The 14,986-nt window shown below is 42.9% G+C and overlaps 1 protein-coding gene across 1 annotated transcript; it reads left to right on the forward strand.

Moving 5' to 3' along the window:
- Positions 1-454: 454 nt before the first annotated feature.
- On the forward strand, positions 455-13,971 carry casp8ap2 (caspase 8 associated protein 2; the record flags this gene model as incomplete). The annotated part of the gene is made up of 10 exons (XM_083642941.1): positions 455-536; positions 1,074-1,177; positions 1,370-1,444; positions 2,038-2,153; positions 3,339-3,581; positions 5,191-5,903; positions 6,096-8,069; positions 8,580-11,046; positions 11,617-11,716; positions 12,410-13,971. 10 exons carry the CDS (start codon positions 455-457, stop codon positions 12,470-12,472), a joined length of 5,937 nt encoding a protein of 1,978 aa, XP_083499067.1. The 3' UTR covers positions 12,473-13,971.
- Positions 13,972-14,986: the final 1,015 nt, after the last annotated feature.

Here is a 14,986-nt window from a genome sequence, read left to right on the forward strand (position 1 = left end):
AATGGAGACAATATTCGACGACACCAGTGATGTCCATGGTTGTAAGTATAAGGCTATTATATATTTCCATTTGCTTATGGTTATTTGTGGGCCCATAAGGGAATGTTATGGTTTGTAATGCATGTATTATGCAGTCTAATATCTAGTGTATAGATTCAGTCAGTGTCTCGTCATAGACGCATGTTCAATGGATCAGCGTAGGGGGAAAACCCTCCCGTTTCCAAATTCCAATCATGGAGGTTTGAAACCCTCATTAGTGTTTTTGCTTGCACCTGTGCTTACCCTGCCTTTTCGACACAAAATGGCCCCCGTGAGAAGGGTCTATTGCGGATATTTTCGATGTTCAAATCATCATCTCACTACTATAATTGGACGGGCAGCGGGGGTTCTGCGGCGCACAATTGCTCAACTATGCATGCGCGCAAGGTCGCGCAGTAGCTGAGCTGCGTCTGCGATGCCGCACCCTGCATCTGAGACCTCGAGGGCAAGCCAACAAGGCAGTGGCACGGTACAAATGAGCGCTGCCAGTCCAGCGGGCGAGCCAGCAAGGGAGGCTCAATTTCTAGTAGTTATATAAAGTACCGAATGAGTCATTTCATTTTATTCTCAAAATGGATATGTAATTTTAGAATGAAACTTTTCTTAGACTGTAGAAAAAGAAAACTTGATTATTGCTTGTAAGAAAAGTTTCATTCATATAGGTTGTTGTGATATAGGTGTAACATTTTTAACATGCCTTTTCCACAGTGTTGACACCTGTTGTCGATGAAGATTCTGTGGATATCTATTCCGGGCTGGATTCCAGTCCCGCTCCCAACAATGTTGCGGGTAAAATTCCTTTTTTATTAAATTCAGAAGTCAAATACCACTTAGGCTATAAAACACGAACATGAAATGTCAGAGATAATCGGTTTATCTCTATTATAAGTTATTCTTTCTGTGTTTGACAAGGGCAGAAAATGATTCTTACATGTTACACAGAGCTCTTCATATGATGTTCCCTCTTTCAGCCTTTATATCTGACACATCATCAGCATATCTCTAATTGATTGTCTTAATTTGTTTTATTGTAGAGAAGCCCTCTGCACTTCTTTCTCCTCGGCTGATGGAATCAATGAATCTGTATGAAGAAATTGTCACAGAGGAACAGCAGAGTAGAGATTCATCTTACGAGGAGGTTAGTTGTCATGTTCTGTGTGCTTCCTTTCTTTGTGAATTGTCTCACACACTAGTAAAACACAAATCAAGATGATCTGATAAAGGCCTTTGCCAAAATCACCACAGTCTGATGAAACTGAGACATTACTGCAGTTGCTGCACCTGACAGTGCATTAATCTCTTGATCTCCTTATTTTCCATTTGTCTGCAGTTGAAGACACGATTCCATGCAGCTCAAAATCAGATTGAGGAGTTGCGCAGAAGACTGCAACAGAAGGAGACACAGGTTTGCTTATTTTGTTTCTATTATGCCAGTGGTTTTCAAACTTTTTGTGGCCAAGGTGCACTAAAAGGGCAAGCCAAAATCTCAAGGCACCTGTCCATGCAAAATAGTCTGTAAAGGATTTTACATATTTTACTCAACAAAATAATTAAAGAATTCATTTTCATACCATTTAGTCAATCTGATTAATTGTAGAATATGAGAGCAATTGAAACAGTCTGTTATTAAACCTGTCAGTTCTGACCTATTCTCCTTCCTACCTTTTCATTCACCTGTTACTCTGCCATCTGTGCTGTCTGGCCGACTGACGGCGCTTTTCATTTAATACAGTTTTTTCTCATATCGTCATCATCATCATCCTCTTTCTCTGTTTTCATGGAGGCTTGGGGAGAGAGGGTCGGTGCTCCCATCAGCTAACAAGAGAAAACATTAGTAAAAGTGAAAGTAAAATGATTGCTTTACTTTTTGCTTCTTGCCTTGGCGGATTTCCTCGGTCCATTAGGGTCCGGGTTTGTCATTTTGGACCCGTGAAGACTTCTAACCCACATCTACCAAAAATTCTACAAGAAACGTTGACATGTTTTGTTCTTTTCCAGAACACGGGGCTGAACACTGAAAACACCCGCCTCAAAAAGAACATCTCTGCACTTCTAATAACTGCTAGACAGGAGGTGATACGCAAAGATGAGGAGATTCAGAGATTGCACCAAGGGTAAGATTTTGTTGTAGAACCGTTTAAAAAAAGAAACCTGTATGATGTACATAATGGCAACAGAAAGACATGTCTCTTACAGTTGGGCCATATATATTTGGACATTGAACACAGTCGTCATCGTTTCGGCTCTACACCACCACAATGGACTTGAAAAGAAACAATGAAGGTTTGCTTTAACTGCCGACTTACAGCTTTAATTTGAGGGTATATATACATGCAAATCAGGTGAAGGGTATGAATTACATCACATTTTACAGGACCAACATTACATTTAACAACAATCCAAATCTTCGTCATAACGTGCCATTTTCAGCGTGTGGCAACGAGCTAATGTAGGTGGTTTCTGCTGTTAGCTTGCTAGCTAGTTAGCGTTGTTGTTTTCAGTTCGGCGGCCAGGGACATTTACGGCGACACACAGGGAGGAGGGAGCGGAAGCCGCCCTGATTGACATGGTCAGAGTCAAAGACGGAGCTTAATAGCAGGGAGCGGAAACCCGGCAATAGTCAAATATTCGTATTGGACAGTCGAATCCGAGTCGACTGGCAGAATCCTGAGTCGAAGACAGCCCTAATTCCTACACTGTTCACCTGATTTGGATATAAATACCCTCAAATTAAAGCTGGAAGTCTGCAGTTCAAGCACATCTTGATTGTTTAATTTCAAGTCCATTGTGGTGGTGTACAGAGCCAAAATGATAAAGATTGTGTCCAATGTCTGTCCAAATATGTATGGACCCCTATGGAAGTGTATTGTATATCTTCATCAATTCACTATTGTCTGCATTGTGTTAATAATTGTATCAAGGGAGGGAATTTAAAACTGGTTACCAGCCAAATGCTGCAAAATGTTTTGCTACTAATGAAAATTTTAAGGGATTTGGGGAAAAAAATACTTTCCTGGTAAATGAGAGTAACTGGCTGGTTAATTTCAGGGGATTTCATTGCTACTGTGACCTGTAGAAAAGTGACTTTCATCTACTGATTGTCTGTTAACTAGTTGTTAAAATGGTTCTCCTCAGGTCAGGGAGAGATCAGCCTCATTACCGATCACGGATAAATGGTCTGTGGAATCCAGATTCAACCACGCAGACCTCCTCAAAAACCACAACCCTAACCTCCAGGAGTAAGCCAACCCCGCCACCACCAACCCATCCTCCACCGCCTCCACTATCATCTCTTGCAGCACAGCCTCTACCGCCTTCAACACCCAGGGAGGCCCATCTTCAAAGGAATCCCTGTCAGCCCTCCAGGAGAGAAAGCGACAGTGCCACGCATCAACCCAATGTGCCACCTCCGCCACCACCGCCAACCGATCCTCCTCCCCCTCCACCTCCTCCTCCTCCAACAGAGCCTCTACAGTCTTCAACACCCAGGGAGACCCGTCTTCAAAGGAATCCCCCTCAGCCCTCCAGGAGAGAAAGCGATAGTGCCACCAATCAACTTGAGACAAAAGTTTCAAGGCCACCCTCCAATGTCTACTCAAAATGTTCCTCGAGAGGAGATTTTGAAGCATCGGCGAAAGAAACTGATCACTCGGTTATCAAATCCAGCAGCAAATCATCATCTGGACACAGTGAGTTGGACAAACGCAAACAATCCAAGCACAGAGACGAAAAATGTCAAAAACTATCTGAATCAACAGATAGAAGACACAAATCTGGTTATGTTTCAGATCCCAACAAGGAATATCAGGCGAAAGGCATGTCAGAGAAAAACCAGTCTCACAAAGCAGACAAAGAAGCAGGAAGGAAATATGAGTACAAGTCAGGTAAAAGCAGAAACTACACAAATGTCGAGGTGCACCACAGATCAGAGCGGGCTAAAAGCCCATCACCAGAGATTTTACACCGCGCAGCTTCCTCTGGTAGTGGCGATGACACGAAAGGTAGAAGTCGTGAGCAGAGGCAAAATAAAGCTCAAACTGCAGCAGTGAACTCTGTACATAGCGCGACTTCTGTTCGGGGCTCCAGAGAGTTTGTTCGTGGCTCCAGAGAGTTATCTAAATACAGTTCAGAAGCAACTCGAGAAGTTGGAAAAAGCAAGAGTGGAGATAGATACTATAGAAAAAGTTTGGACTCAAATGACCGTAAACAGTCCTGTTCAAATCAACACAGTGAATCCTCAAAAAGGAAGGAAGGGGGTAGTCCTTCAAGGGATCATCGGAGGAAAGAAGAGAGAAGGCGTAAAGATGAGACCAGGAGAGGAGATAAAGAAAGCACCACGTCAGACAGAAGCAGAGAAAGTGAGAAGAAACGATCAAGGGAAAGGAACCAGGGTCAAATGGAAACCAGTAGTAAAGATGGAGAGAAGAAGACAACTGAGCCCTCAAAGAGATCCTCTGAAGAGCCAAACATTACTGGGAAAAGCTCTTTGGGGGAAAATAGTCCGAACAGGAAACTGTGTTTCATGGAAACACTGAATCTCACCCTTTCACCAGTTAAGAGGCCACTGTTAGCCATAGATGCTAGCCAACAAGAATCCACACCATTGGACAAGGCAGTTGAAAATGGATCAAGTGATGACAGTGAGCAGCCTGATATGGAAGATATGTACGTCATAGATCAAGTAGACAAGAGTCAAACAGAAATAAGGTTGGATGATGTTGCAGAAGACAATGTTGCTTCTGATATCCCCAAAACTCCAAGTCCTGGCATTGTAGATAGGAAATGTGATGATGAAAAAGTTGCCCAGGAAAAGGACAAAATTCATCCCGCGGCTGATGAGCAACTTGAAGACAATTCTGTCCAAACTACCTCAGCAAGTAGTCAGCTCCCAGAGGCTACAGATGATCAAGTAACTGTGCACTTAACACCAAAATCACCTGAGAGTATTTTCCTCAAAGCAACAGACAGTGACATTCCAAAAAATACTGTGGACAATACAGACAGCAAAAGAGGGGAGTCTGGAGATCTGGAGGCTACAGCTTGTCTCACTGGCATGACTGGAAGCATCTCAAAAAATGACCCTACAAATTCTTTACAAAAAACAAACCCTGAAAATCAACCTGAAGAAACTGTTTCCATCCCTGAACCCAGTGTGCTAGTTTCAAGTGTAGAAACTCCTAGAGCTGCAGTACGTATGAGCCTCCCTGTGGATGCAGTCGAAGATGCAGTTGCTTCACAGGGAAATCGTGTTGCTGAAGATGTTACTGGAAAGACAAAACCAGAAAGTGGGAAGATCTCACCCTCCAACCGACCTGAGGGCTGTCGGAGGCAGCTGTCTCCATCTGCTTCATCAGATTCCACCCACGACAAAGATGTTTGTCATGTGCAAGATAGTCCTAAAGATGCAGATGCGGTATCTAGTACAATAAGCCTAGAGGCTTTCCCAAAAGAAGGGTTGAGTTTGCCTGAAGCTATTTATGTTTTAACACAGACAAATGAAGACGTCAGTGACTTCAACAGTGTTGCAACCGAGCCAAGTTCTTCCACTGGCTGTATTGGGGTGTCCAAAGTCAACAGTACAACAGAAGAAATGACATTGCCAGACAAGTACAGACGTGTTCTTACTTTCACACCAAAGAAGACCTTCAGTCCTGGAAAGTCTCATACAGAGAAAGAGGAGGGTAATATTGAGCCTTCCAGTTCCATGCCATTGCTTCATGACGAAGACTCCATGATGCGCACACTGAGCAGTCTGAAGAGTGTCCCTGATGCCATAAGCCCTCTTCGGAGCCCAATACGGCCAATCAAGAGAAATCACCTGCATTGTCATGACAAGCCATCTCATGTCAAAAGCCTTCGAAAAGGTAAGGTGTACCAGCTATTTACGTTATGTCATGTTTAATGTTGCCTATTATACAGGTGTTTTTCTTACCATGTCTTCATTGATTCAGCTGAAAGATTGTGCAGCACATTACAATTTCAAGTGTGCCACCAAGCTATTTATTTATGTATTATAACTATTATTCAACATACAACACATTCTCTCCTTATTGCAGATTTCTCCAGCACAGCTGTTGATACAAATTCAGTGAAGCTGGATGTGAACAAAGAGAATAAATATCCAGGTTCTCCGGTAAAACATGAATTACAAAACTTGGGAGACATGCCATCAGATCTTCCATCTAGCCTCCCTGATAATGACCTGGAGGAAGGGGAAATCCTTAGTGAAAGTGAGGAGGCGGCTGCGGTTTCTCCAGTTCCTTCAGCTAAGAGGGCTAAATCAGCAAAACCAAGTCCTAAGTCGGTGTCAGGGTTTTCCAAGAATTCCAAAAGAATATCCAAAGAGAGGTGTGCAACTTCAAAGACGACGAATGAATCTGTGGCCGGATCTACAAAAAGTCCATCAAATAAATGTCGTTTTAAAACCGTTTGCCCCACAGCATCCAATGCTTCTTTCTCCAGCGTGAAGGAAGTAATCGAAATGCTCAACATAGTTCGTGCTCAAATCCGGAAAAAGTACATGAAGCTTCACAAAAGCTTCCCTAAGAAGAGTTTCAATGGCATGATGGACAATTTCCAGGCTTCTTTTTTAGAATTTGTGGATGGTGCTAGTTTTGATCAAATATGCAATCGGACAGAAGAGCTGAACGCCAAGCTCAAGAAAATGATACAATCTGCATTTAGCAAAATATCAAATAATGGTATTGTGAACCGTATCTTTGAACAGCAAGCAGAAGACCTGAAGCGAAAATTGTGGGACTTTGTAGATATCCAAGTTGACTACTTGCTCGTGGACATTCAGTCAACGCTAATATACGCTAACAAACCAGCAGGAACAGAGGCTAGGGACAAGATGCCGAGTGGAAATGAGAAGTTACCTAGGCCACTTCCTGTTTCCCGTATTTCCCCAAAGCCTAAGTGTCGACAGAAGGTTAAGCAACCAGTTAAAACCAGCCCGAAGAGCTTCAAACTTCTTGTTTCTCCCTGCAAAACAGGCCTTGGCAGTAGAGGCAAAGGTATCAGAATGACCCACAAAAAAGATAGGAATCTGGAGCCAAATCCACCAGTTTGCCCAATTGCACAAACTGTGGTCGAAGTCTTTCCCCCCAACAATATTCCGTCAACTCCAGAAAAAAGTAACAATGCTTCGTTGGGTCTCTCTCAAAGTGGTTCATTTCAAGACAGATCTGACTATGAAATACTCACAGAACAGCAAGCTTCCAGTTTAACATTCAACCTAGTGAGAGACACCCAAATGGGAGAAATATTTAAGTGTCTCTTACAAGGGTCCGACTTCCTAGAGACCAGTGCCACTGCTGGAGACAACACTGGCTGGTCCATCAGCACTCCAAGGAAGGACGCTCTCTCTGGAGAAAGTTTGTTTAGCATCACCACTCCTAAAAAATGTATTCCAGCTACATTTTCTTTTCCAAATAAATTTGCTTCTCCCTCAAAACTTAACGCTACTTGGTGTAGCATTTCACCCCGCAAGATGTCCTCTCCACAGTCCAAAGTTCAGTTCTCGCTGAATCCGGCCTTGTTTGATGAAAGTTGCTTATTGGAAGTGCCTGAGCCTAGTACAATGCTGCAGTCCACTTTGGTTTCACAGAGATCCTATTCCATTCTTGCCGAGGATCTGGCTGTTTCTCTCACAATTCCTTCACCCCTCAAGTCTGACAGTCACCTCAGCTTCCTACAGCCACATAGTATGGATATAATGTCCCCTCCAGACAGTGTAATTAGTGCTCATTTCAGTGAGGATGCTTTACTAGATGGGGAAGATGCTTCAGAGCATGACATTCACCTTGCCCTTGACACCGACAACTCCAGCTGTGGGTCCAACGGCAGTGTGATCAATGAAGCAGCCCGTCTGCCATTTGTGTTGGAGAATTCCACTGATCATTTCAGGATAACCCTCCGCAAGACTGCCAGCACTGCAGATGTCACTCTCACGGCTGATGAGAGCTTAAGTCGAACACTAACGGAAGAAGACCAGTGCCACAGAGAAGAAAATGCATCCCCCTTGGAAAGTCCCTCAAAAAAACATTTGTCTGATCCATCACAGACAATATCTGAATCACAGAAAATAACCAGTCCATCAAACAAAACACCTTCACAGACCAGTCTGCATCACCTTGCTGAAATCTCTGAAACAAAGAAAAGTATTGAAGTGCTGCTGCCTGATCTTTCAGACTCCTCAGGAGATGAACTTGAGATGGCAGCATCTGACAGAAGTATTACCATTGCAGAGGAAGTAAGCAGCATGTCAGAGAAAGATAAAAATGATTCTAAGAGGTGCAGAAAATGGAAGAGGAACCAAGAGAAAGCAAAAGCAAAACAAACACTAACAGAAGAAGACCAGTGCCACAGAGAAGAAAGTTCCTCAAAACAGGTTTTGCTTGATCCATCACAAAAAATCTCTGAATCACAGAAAATAACCAGTCCATCAAAAAAAACTCTTGCGCAGACCAGTCTGCATAACTTTGAGGAAAGCTCTGAAACAAAGAAAAGCATTGAAGTCCTGTTGCCTGATCTTTCAGACTCCTCAGGAGATGAACTGGAGATGGCGGCATCTGACAGAAGTCTTACTATTGCAGAGGAAGCAAGCAGCATGTCAGAGAAAGACCAAAAGGATTCTAAGAGGGGCAGAAAACGGAAGAAACACAAAGAGAAGTCAAAAGCAATGCAGTCTAGAAAGGAGGAAGAAAAACGCAAGGAAGAGACAGTCAGAAAAAGTCCTAAAGATAAAGTGACAAGAAGCTCAAAGTCCCCCAACAATCTGTCTGTAAAGAAGGTCATCAGGAGATCCAGTCAATCAAAAACTCCTCCTACAGAGACCAGTCTGCGTAACCTTGAGGAAAGCTCTGGAACAAAGAAAAGCAGTGAAGTGCTGCTGCCTGATCTTTCAGGCTCCTCAGGAGATGAACTGGAGATGTTGACATCTGACAGAAGTTTTACCATTGCAGCGGAAGTAAGCAGGACACCAGAGAAAAACAACAAGGAGTCTAAGAGGGGCAGAAAACAAAAGAAGCACAAAGTAAAAGCAAAACAAACACTGAAAGAAGACCAGTGTCACAGAGAAGAAGATGCGTCCTTCCGGGAAAGTCCTTTGTCTGATCCATCACAGAAAATCTCTGAGTCACAGAAAATAACCAGTCCATCAAAAACTCCCCCAGTGATCAGTCTGCATCACCTTGAGGAAAGCTCTGAAACAAAGAAAAGCAGTGAAGTCCTGTTGCCTGATCTTTCAGACTCCTCAGGAGATGAACTGGAGATGGCAGCACCTGACAGAAGTCTTACTATTGCAGAGGAAGCAAGCAGCATGTCAGAGAAAGACCAAAAGGATTCTAAGAGGGGCAGAAAACAGAAAAAACACAAAGAGAAATCAAAAGCAATGCAGTCTAGAAAGGAGGAAGAAAAACGCAAGGAAGAGACGGTCAGAAAAAGTCCTAAAGATAAAGTGACAAGAAGCTCAAAGTCCCCCAACAATCTGTCTGTAAAGAAAGTCATCAGGAGATCCAGTCAATCAAAAACTCCTCCTACAGAAACCAGTCTGCGTAACTTTGAGGAAAGCTCTGGAACAAAGAAAAGCATTGAAGTCCTGTTGCCTGATCTTTCAGGCTCCTCAGGAGATGAACTGGAGATGGCGGCACCTGACAGAAGTCTTACTATTGCAGAGGAAGCAAGCAGCATGTCAGAGAAAGACAAAAAGGATTCTAAGAGGGGCAGAAAACGGAAGAAACACAAAGAGAAATCAAAAGCAATGCAGTCTAGAAAGGAGGAAGAAAAACGCAAGGAAGAGACAGTCAGAAAAAGTCCTAAAGATAAAGTGACAAGAAGCTCAAAGTCCCCCAACAATCTGTCTGTAAAGAAAGTCATCAGGAGATCCAGTCAATCAAAAACTCCTCCTACAGAGACCAGTCTGCGTAACCTTGAGGAAAGCTCTGGAACAAAGAAAAGCAGTGAAGTGCTGCTGCCTGATCTTTCAGGCTCCTCGGGAGATGAACTGGAGATGCTGACATCTGACAGAAGTCTAACCATTGTAGAGGAAGTAAGCAAGACACCAGAGAAACATTCTAAGAGGGGCAGAAAACGGAGGATGCCCCAAGAGAAAAAAGCAAAAGCAAAGCGAACACTAACAGAAGAAGACCAGTGGCACAGAGAAGATCTGGCATGCCGTGAAAGACCCTCAAAACCTTTTTTGTCTGATGCATCACAGAAAATCTCTGAGTCGCAGAAAATAACCAGTCCCTCAAAAACTCCTCCTTCAGATACCAGTCTGCATCTCCTTGCTGAAAGCTCTGAAACAAAGAAAAGCAGTAAAGGGCTATTGCTTCATCTTTCAGACTCCCCAGGAGATCAACTGAAGATCTCGGCATCTAACAGTACTCTTACCATTGCAGAGGAAGTGGTGATGGAGACTTCCAATGATCATTTTATTCCGAAGATCCACCAGGCAGCCAGCACTGCAGATGTCACTCTCACGGCTGATGAGAGCTTAAGTGCAACACTAACAGAAAAGGACCAGTGCCACAGAGAAGATGTGTCCTCCCGAGCAAGTCCCTTAAAACCTTTTTTGTCTGATCCATCACAGAGAATCTCTGAATCGCAGAAAATAACCAATCCCTCAAAAACCCCTCCTTCAAAGTCCAGTCTGGTTAACCTCGCTGAAAGCTCTGACACGAAGAAAAGCGGTGAAGTGCTGTTGCCTGATATTTCAGACTGCTCAGGAGATGAACTGGAGATGTCGGCATCTGACGGATGTCTCACCATTGCAGAGGAAGTGAGCAGCGTGCCGGAGCAAGACACAAAGGTTTCTAAGAGGGGCAGAAAACGAAAAAAGAAGCACCAAGAGAAATCGAAAGCAAAATGGCCCAGGGAGGAAAAAGAAAAACAGAAGGAACAGACCGTCTCAAAAAGTCCTAAAGATATCTCAAAGTCCCCCAACAGTCTGTCTGCGAAGAATGTCGTCAGGAAAAAGGGCGAAGTGGTGCTGGCATGGACCAGGTCAGTTCCCATTCCAGTATTTACAACACACATGCACATTGCACACTGTTCAAGTACATATTTGGAGAGGATAATAATAATAATACAATGAGACATTGTGAGTAGTGTAAGATTGTGCAAATGCCAATTGTATAATTATGCTGCATTCAAGAGGGCTCGTGTTTACCGTGAATATGAGACCGGAAGTCGTGTACACGTCATGCTCGGCATTCAAGTGGTCACGTCGTGAAACATGAAACCACCGAGGCTAACAATTTAACTACCACTAGCTAGCGAGCGGCTAACTGTGTTAATGCAGGAAATGCAGAGGCATAATGCCAGAGGAAACAAGATGAGACTGTTGAGAATATCAACATGTTCTATCTTCAGACATCACGAGTGTCACAAGTCGTGAGCTTCGAAGCTTCCAGAAAATGTCCACATACCAAGTCGCGAATACCACGTGAGGTATTCAAGTGGATTTCTGTCGTATTCACGGTAAACACGAGCCCACTTGAACGCCGCATAATAAATGGGGGGGAAAGGGGTCCCTGAAACATATCATTGATCATTTTGTGTTGCTTCTTTCAGAGATGAAGATCGAGCTATTCTTCTTTTCCTGAAAACAAAAGGTGCCTCGCGTGAGACTTTCTCTGCCTTGTCAGAAAAGCTGAAGAAGCCCTCAACACAGGTATGTCTTTCACCTTCTGTTTCTGTTGTTTCATTACCTCTGCCGAGGACCTTCTGTTTGTCTGTTAGCAGGATTACAGAAAAACTACTGGGCCGATTTTCATGAAACTTGGTGGGAGGGTGTAGCAGAGGCCAAGGAAGAACCCATTACATTTTCGCCGATCCGATTGGGGGAGGTGCTAGGGCAAAGGGGCTGTAACTATGGATAGCAAGGTCATAGAGAGACGGGATTTGAGGGGTGGGTAGGGGGACTGGCTAGGTGTATCTGGGTGGTGGGAGGGGGCGTGCTCAGGAAAGGGGGTGGGGCCAGAGAAACGGGGCCATAGCTAGCGATAGGAGGGTTATAGAGCATCGTGGTTCGAGGGGTGGTTAATAGGCTAGGTGTATCTGGGTGGTGGGAGGGGTGCGATAAGGGAAGGGGACAGGGCTAGAGAAAAGCAGTCGTAGCTAGGGATAGGAAGGTCGAAGAGAGTCACGATTCGAGGGGTGGGTAGGGGGAGTGGCTGGGGGGATGTGGGTGGCTCAGGGTTCTGATCCGACTCGCAAAGATTTGCATATCATAGCCAACTGGAGTATTGGCCTTGGCGGAGGTCTGCGCTCTCTTGAGTGCAATTCTAGTCATTTGAATTAGACTACTTACAACTATGTAGGAAGAGTGTCACATACTTACAATGACGATTTTCCATTTTTTCAGATTGCTGACAGATTTACCCAGCTCATGAAGCTTTTTAAGAAGCGGGAGAAGATGGACAGCTGACCCTGCTGATTTTGTGAGCATAATGTTTACCGGTATCTATAGTGTTCTTGTATTCGGCCATTTAAGTACAGATAGCTTCAGCAAAAAACCGAACCCTTGCCGACATCAGCGGAGATGTTTTTTCTGGTGGATAGCAGGTTTAGACCAGGTTCATGCTTCATCTGTCAGAAGATGCACATTTGGCAAGTCAATTGAGATGGGCATAACTCAAGAATAGTGATTCCCTCATTGCTGACAGGTCAGGCTGACATGGATGTGAATGGTTGGTGTGAAACGTCCAATTACTAGATGTAATGGGTGTTCGCCCGGAGGAAGGCAAACAAATTAGAAAAGTGTGTGTTCAGTAGTACATCACAATAACAACGCGGTAAACTGCTTCGATGGAAGCAGCAGATGAAACTTTTTTCTTTGTGGCGGGCATTGTCTTCTAGCAAATGTGTGTGAATTGTGATCAGAACTTTGTCGCAATGGGGTGGTGAACTCACCTCACACCAAGGGCTAAAGGTTAGCATAAGGCTTTGTGTTTTAAATTGAGATTGAAATAATACAAGCCAAATGACATCCAACGCAGCATATCAAGCATATCATATTGTGTATGTTTGATGTGTTTGTGTTTGTGTGTACACAAAATCACTATTCGTAATGTTACTCTGACGTCACGCCAGAAAAGTCTAAAGTCGTGTTATAGTAGTCGGGCGCACTTACCGGTAGTGACAAGCGAGACAACAACAGTAAAACAGACAGGTTTTTGTATTGAGTTTGGCGTCAGTGGGCGTAACCCATAAGAGAGCGAGCTCTGTACCCCCAACAACACCGGAAGTAAGTCTAGAGTAACATTACGAATTACTGTTGCAATCACAAATATCGTTTCTGGGGATTTGTGTCTTCAGCTGTTTTGCACATGTAACGATAAGACCTTGTTTTCTGTGCAACATCTATAAGTGTTTTCCTTTCTTGGCCTTTGCAAATATGATGCACTGCAAATATGACCATCTTGTCACAGTTTTCTATCTAGTCTTAAAATTGACATTGTTTCAAGAATTTCCATGAAGGATGTGTTTTTTCTTCTCTTTTTATGGTGGAATGCTGCGCCTTTTTCGGCCTTATTTTAACATATTGACACTTGCTTCCAGAAGTTGCCTATAACAAACTGCATTAGAATCCATTTGAAGTATTTCAGTCCATTTGCTAAATTCTTTCTTTTAAGAAAAGAAAATAAGACGTAAGACAAACGAGTTGTTTAGATGGACATTTTTACAGTGTAAAAGCTGTGAGACCGACAGTTATGACAAGATAACAAACTGACCATTTTATGAGAAATCTACAATTTGGGTCCTTTTTTTGTGTGTTACTGGGGGGAGGTGGGGTCTGTTGTGTTTCAAGCTTGTGTCCACATGTTTACATGTTCAATTCATGTATAATACATTTACGGTATGTTTATATGTTTATAGAACATTTTATCTACGGGCCTAAATGGCACCTTTTCTGACTACTTATCCCACTCATTATAAACGCAATATAATTTAACATTGTCAATATTGTACATATTTCGTTACTGAAAATAAAGTTTTAATTTATTCTGGTGTCACATCTTAATTCTTGATTTCCTCACAATGTAGCAAAATAATTTATACTGTGATACAAACTTGATACGACGGGGGCCCCAAAATATCTGTAAAAGTTGTCTGGAAGATCATTTATTAAGTTGTACAGTGTAGGCTACTGCATTCACATGACACATTCATAAAGTGGGGCACAAAGTATGGAAATTGAGGTCACTGCCTAGGGGTGACATTTGTAACTAGCAGACCATTGTGCAACACAAGATGGAAACTTGTACAAAAACCAAACTTGTAGGTGTTAAAAGATTTTAGTCTAAACCGGATTATGAGTCATTGATTAATAAATACACTACCCAACACTGGGACAAGTTCATCCATAAAGTAGAGTATGGATAATTGATTCAATTGTCAGTCATTGGCATAACAACAAAATTTAAGAGTTCTTCCACGTGAAGATCTGAGGTGTAAGTTTGTCACGAGATAACATGGGGAGAATATATTGAAAGCAATAATACTTGCAAGTTCAAAACACTGCATGAGTGCTGTGTATTTATTGACATCTCAGTTGGCTCTATTGGTAACATTTCCAGTGTACTGTCCCGTTCAAAATTGCAGGGTCAAACTGACCTCAGGGCATTATTGTGTTGTCATGTGATCAATGAGATCAATCGGTTCATTCTGAGCCCTAGTTTGCAGCAGCAGCATTTGAAATAGTGTACGTTGCAATGCACAGACTGGGCTCTCGTTTTTCTTTCATGGATTTGAATCTGCTCTTTTATAATGGCTTTAAGCTGAGGCGAGAGGAACAAATATCCTGAAAAAATGTAAGTATTTGACAAATAATGATTTTTATTTTTTTGCCGCACTTTCTCATTGATTAAAGCAGCCAAATTGTCGATTTTCAAACTGATGTGACTTTCTCATTTGACAGCAAATAATTATGTGACAGAAG

This window comes from Poromitra crassiceps, assembly GCF_964638095.1.
Source record: "Poromitra crassiceps genome assembly, chromosome: 9".
Classification (NCBI taxonomy): domain Eukaryota; kingdom Metazoa; phylum Chordata; class Actinopteri; order Beryciformes; family Melamphaidae; genus Poromitra; species Poromitra crassiceps.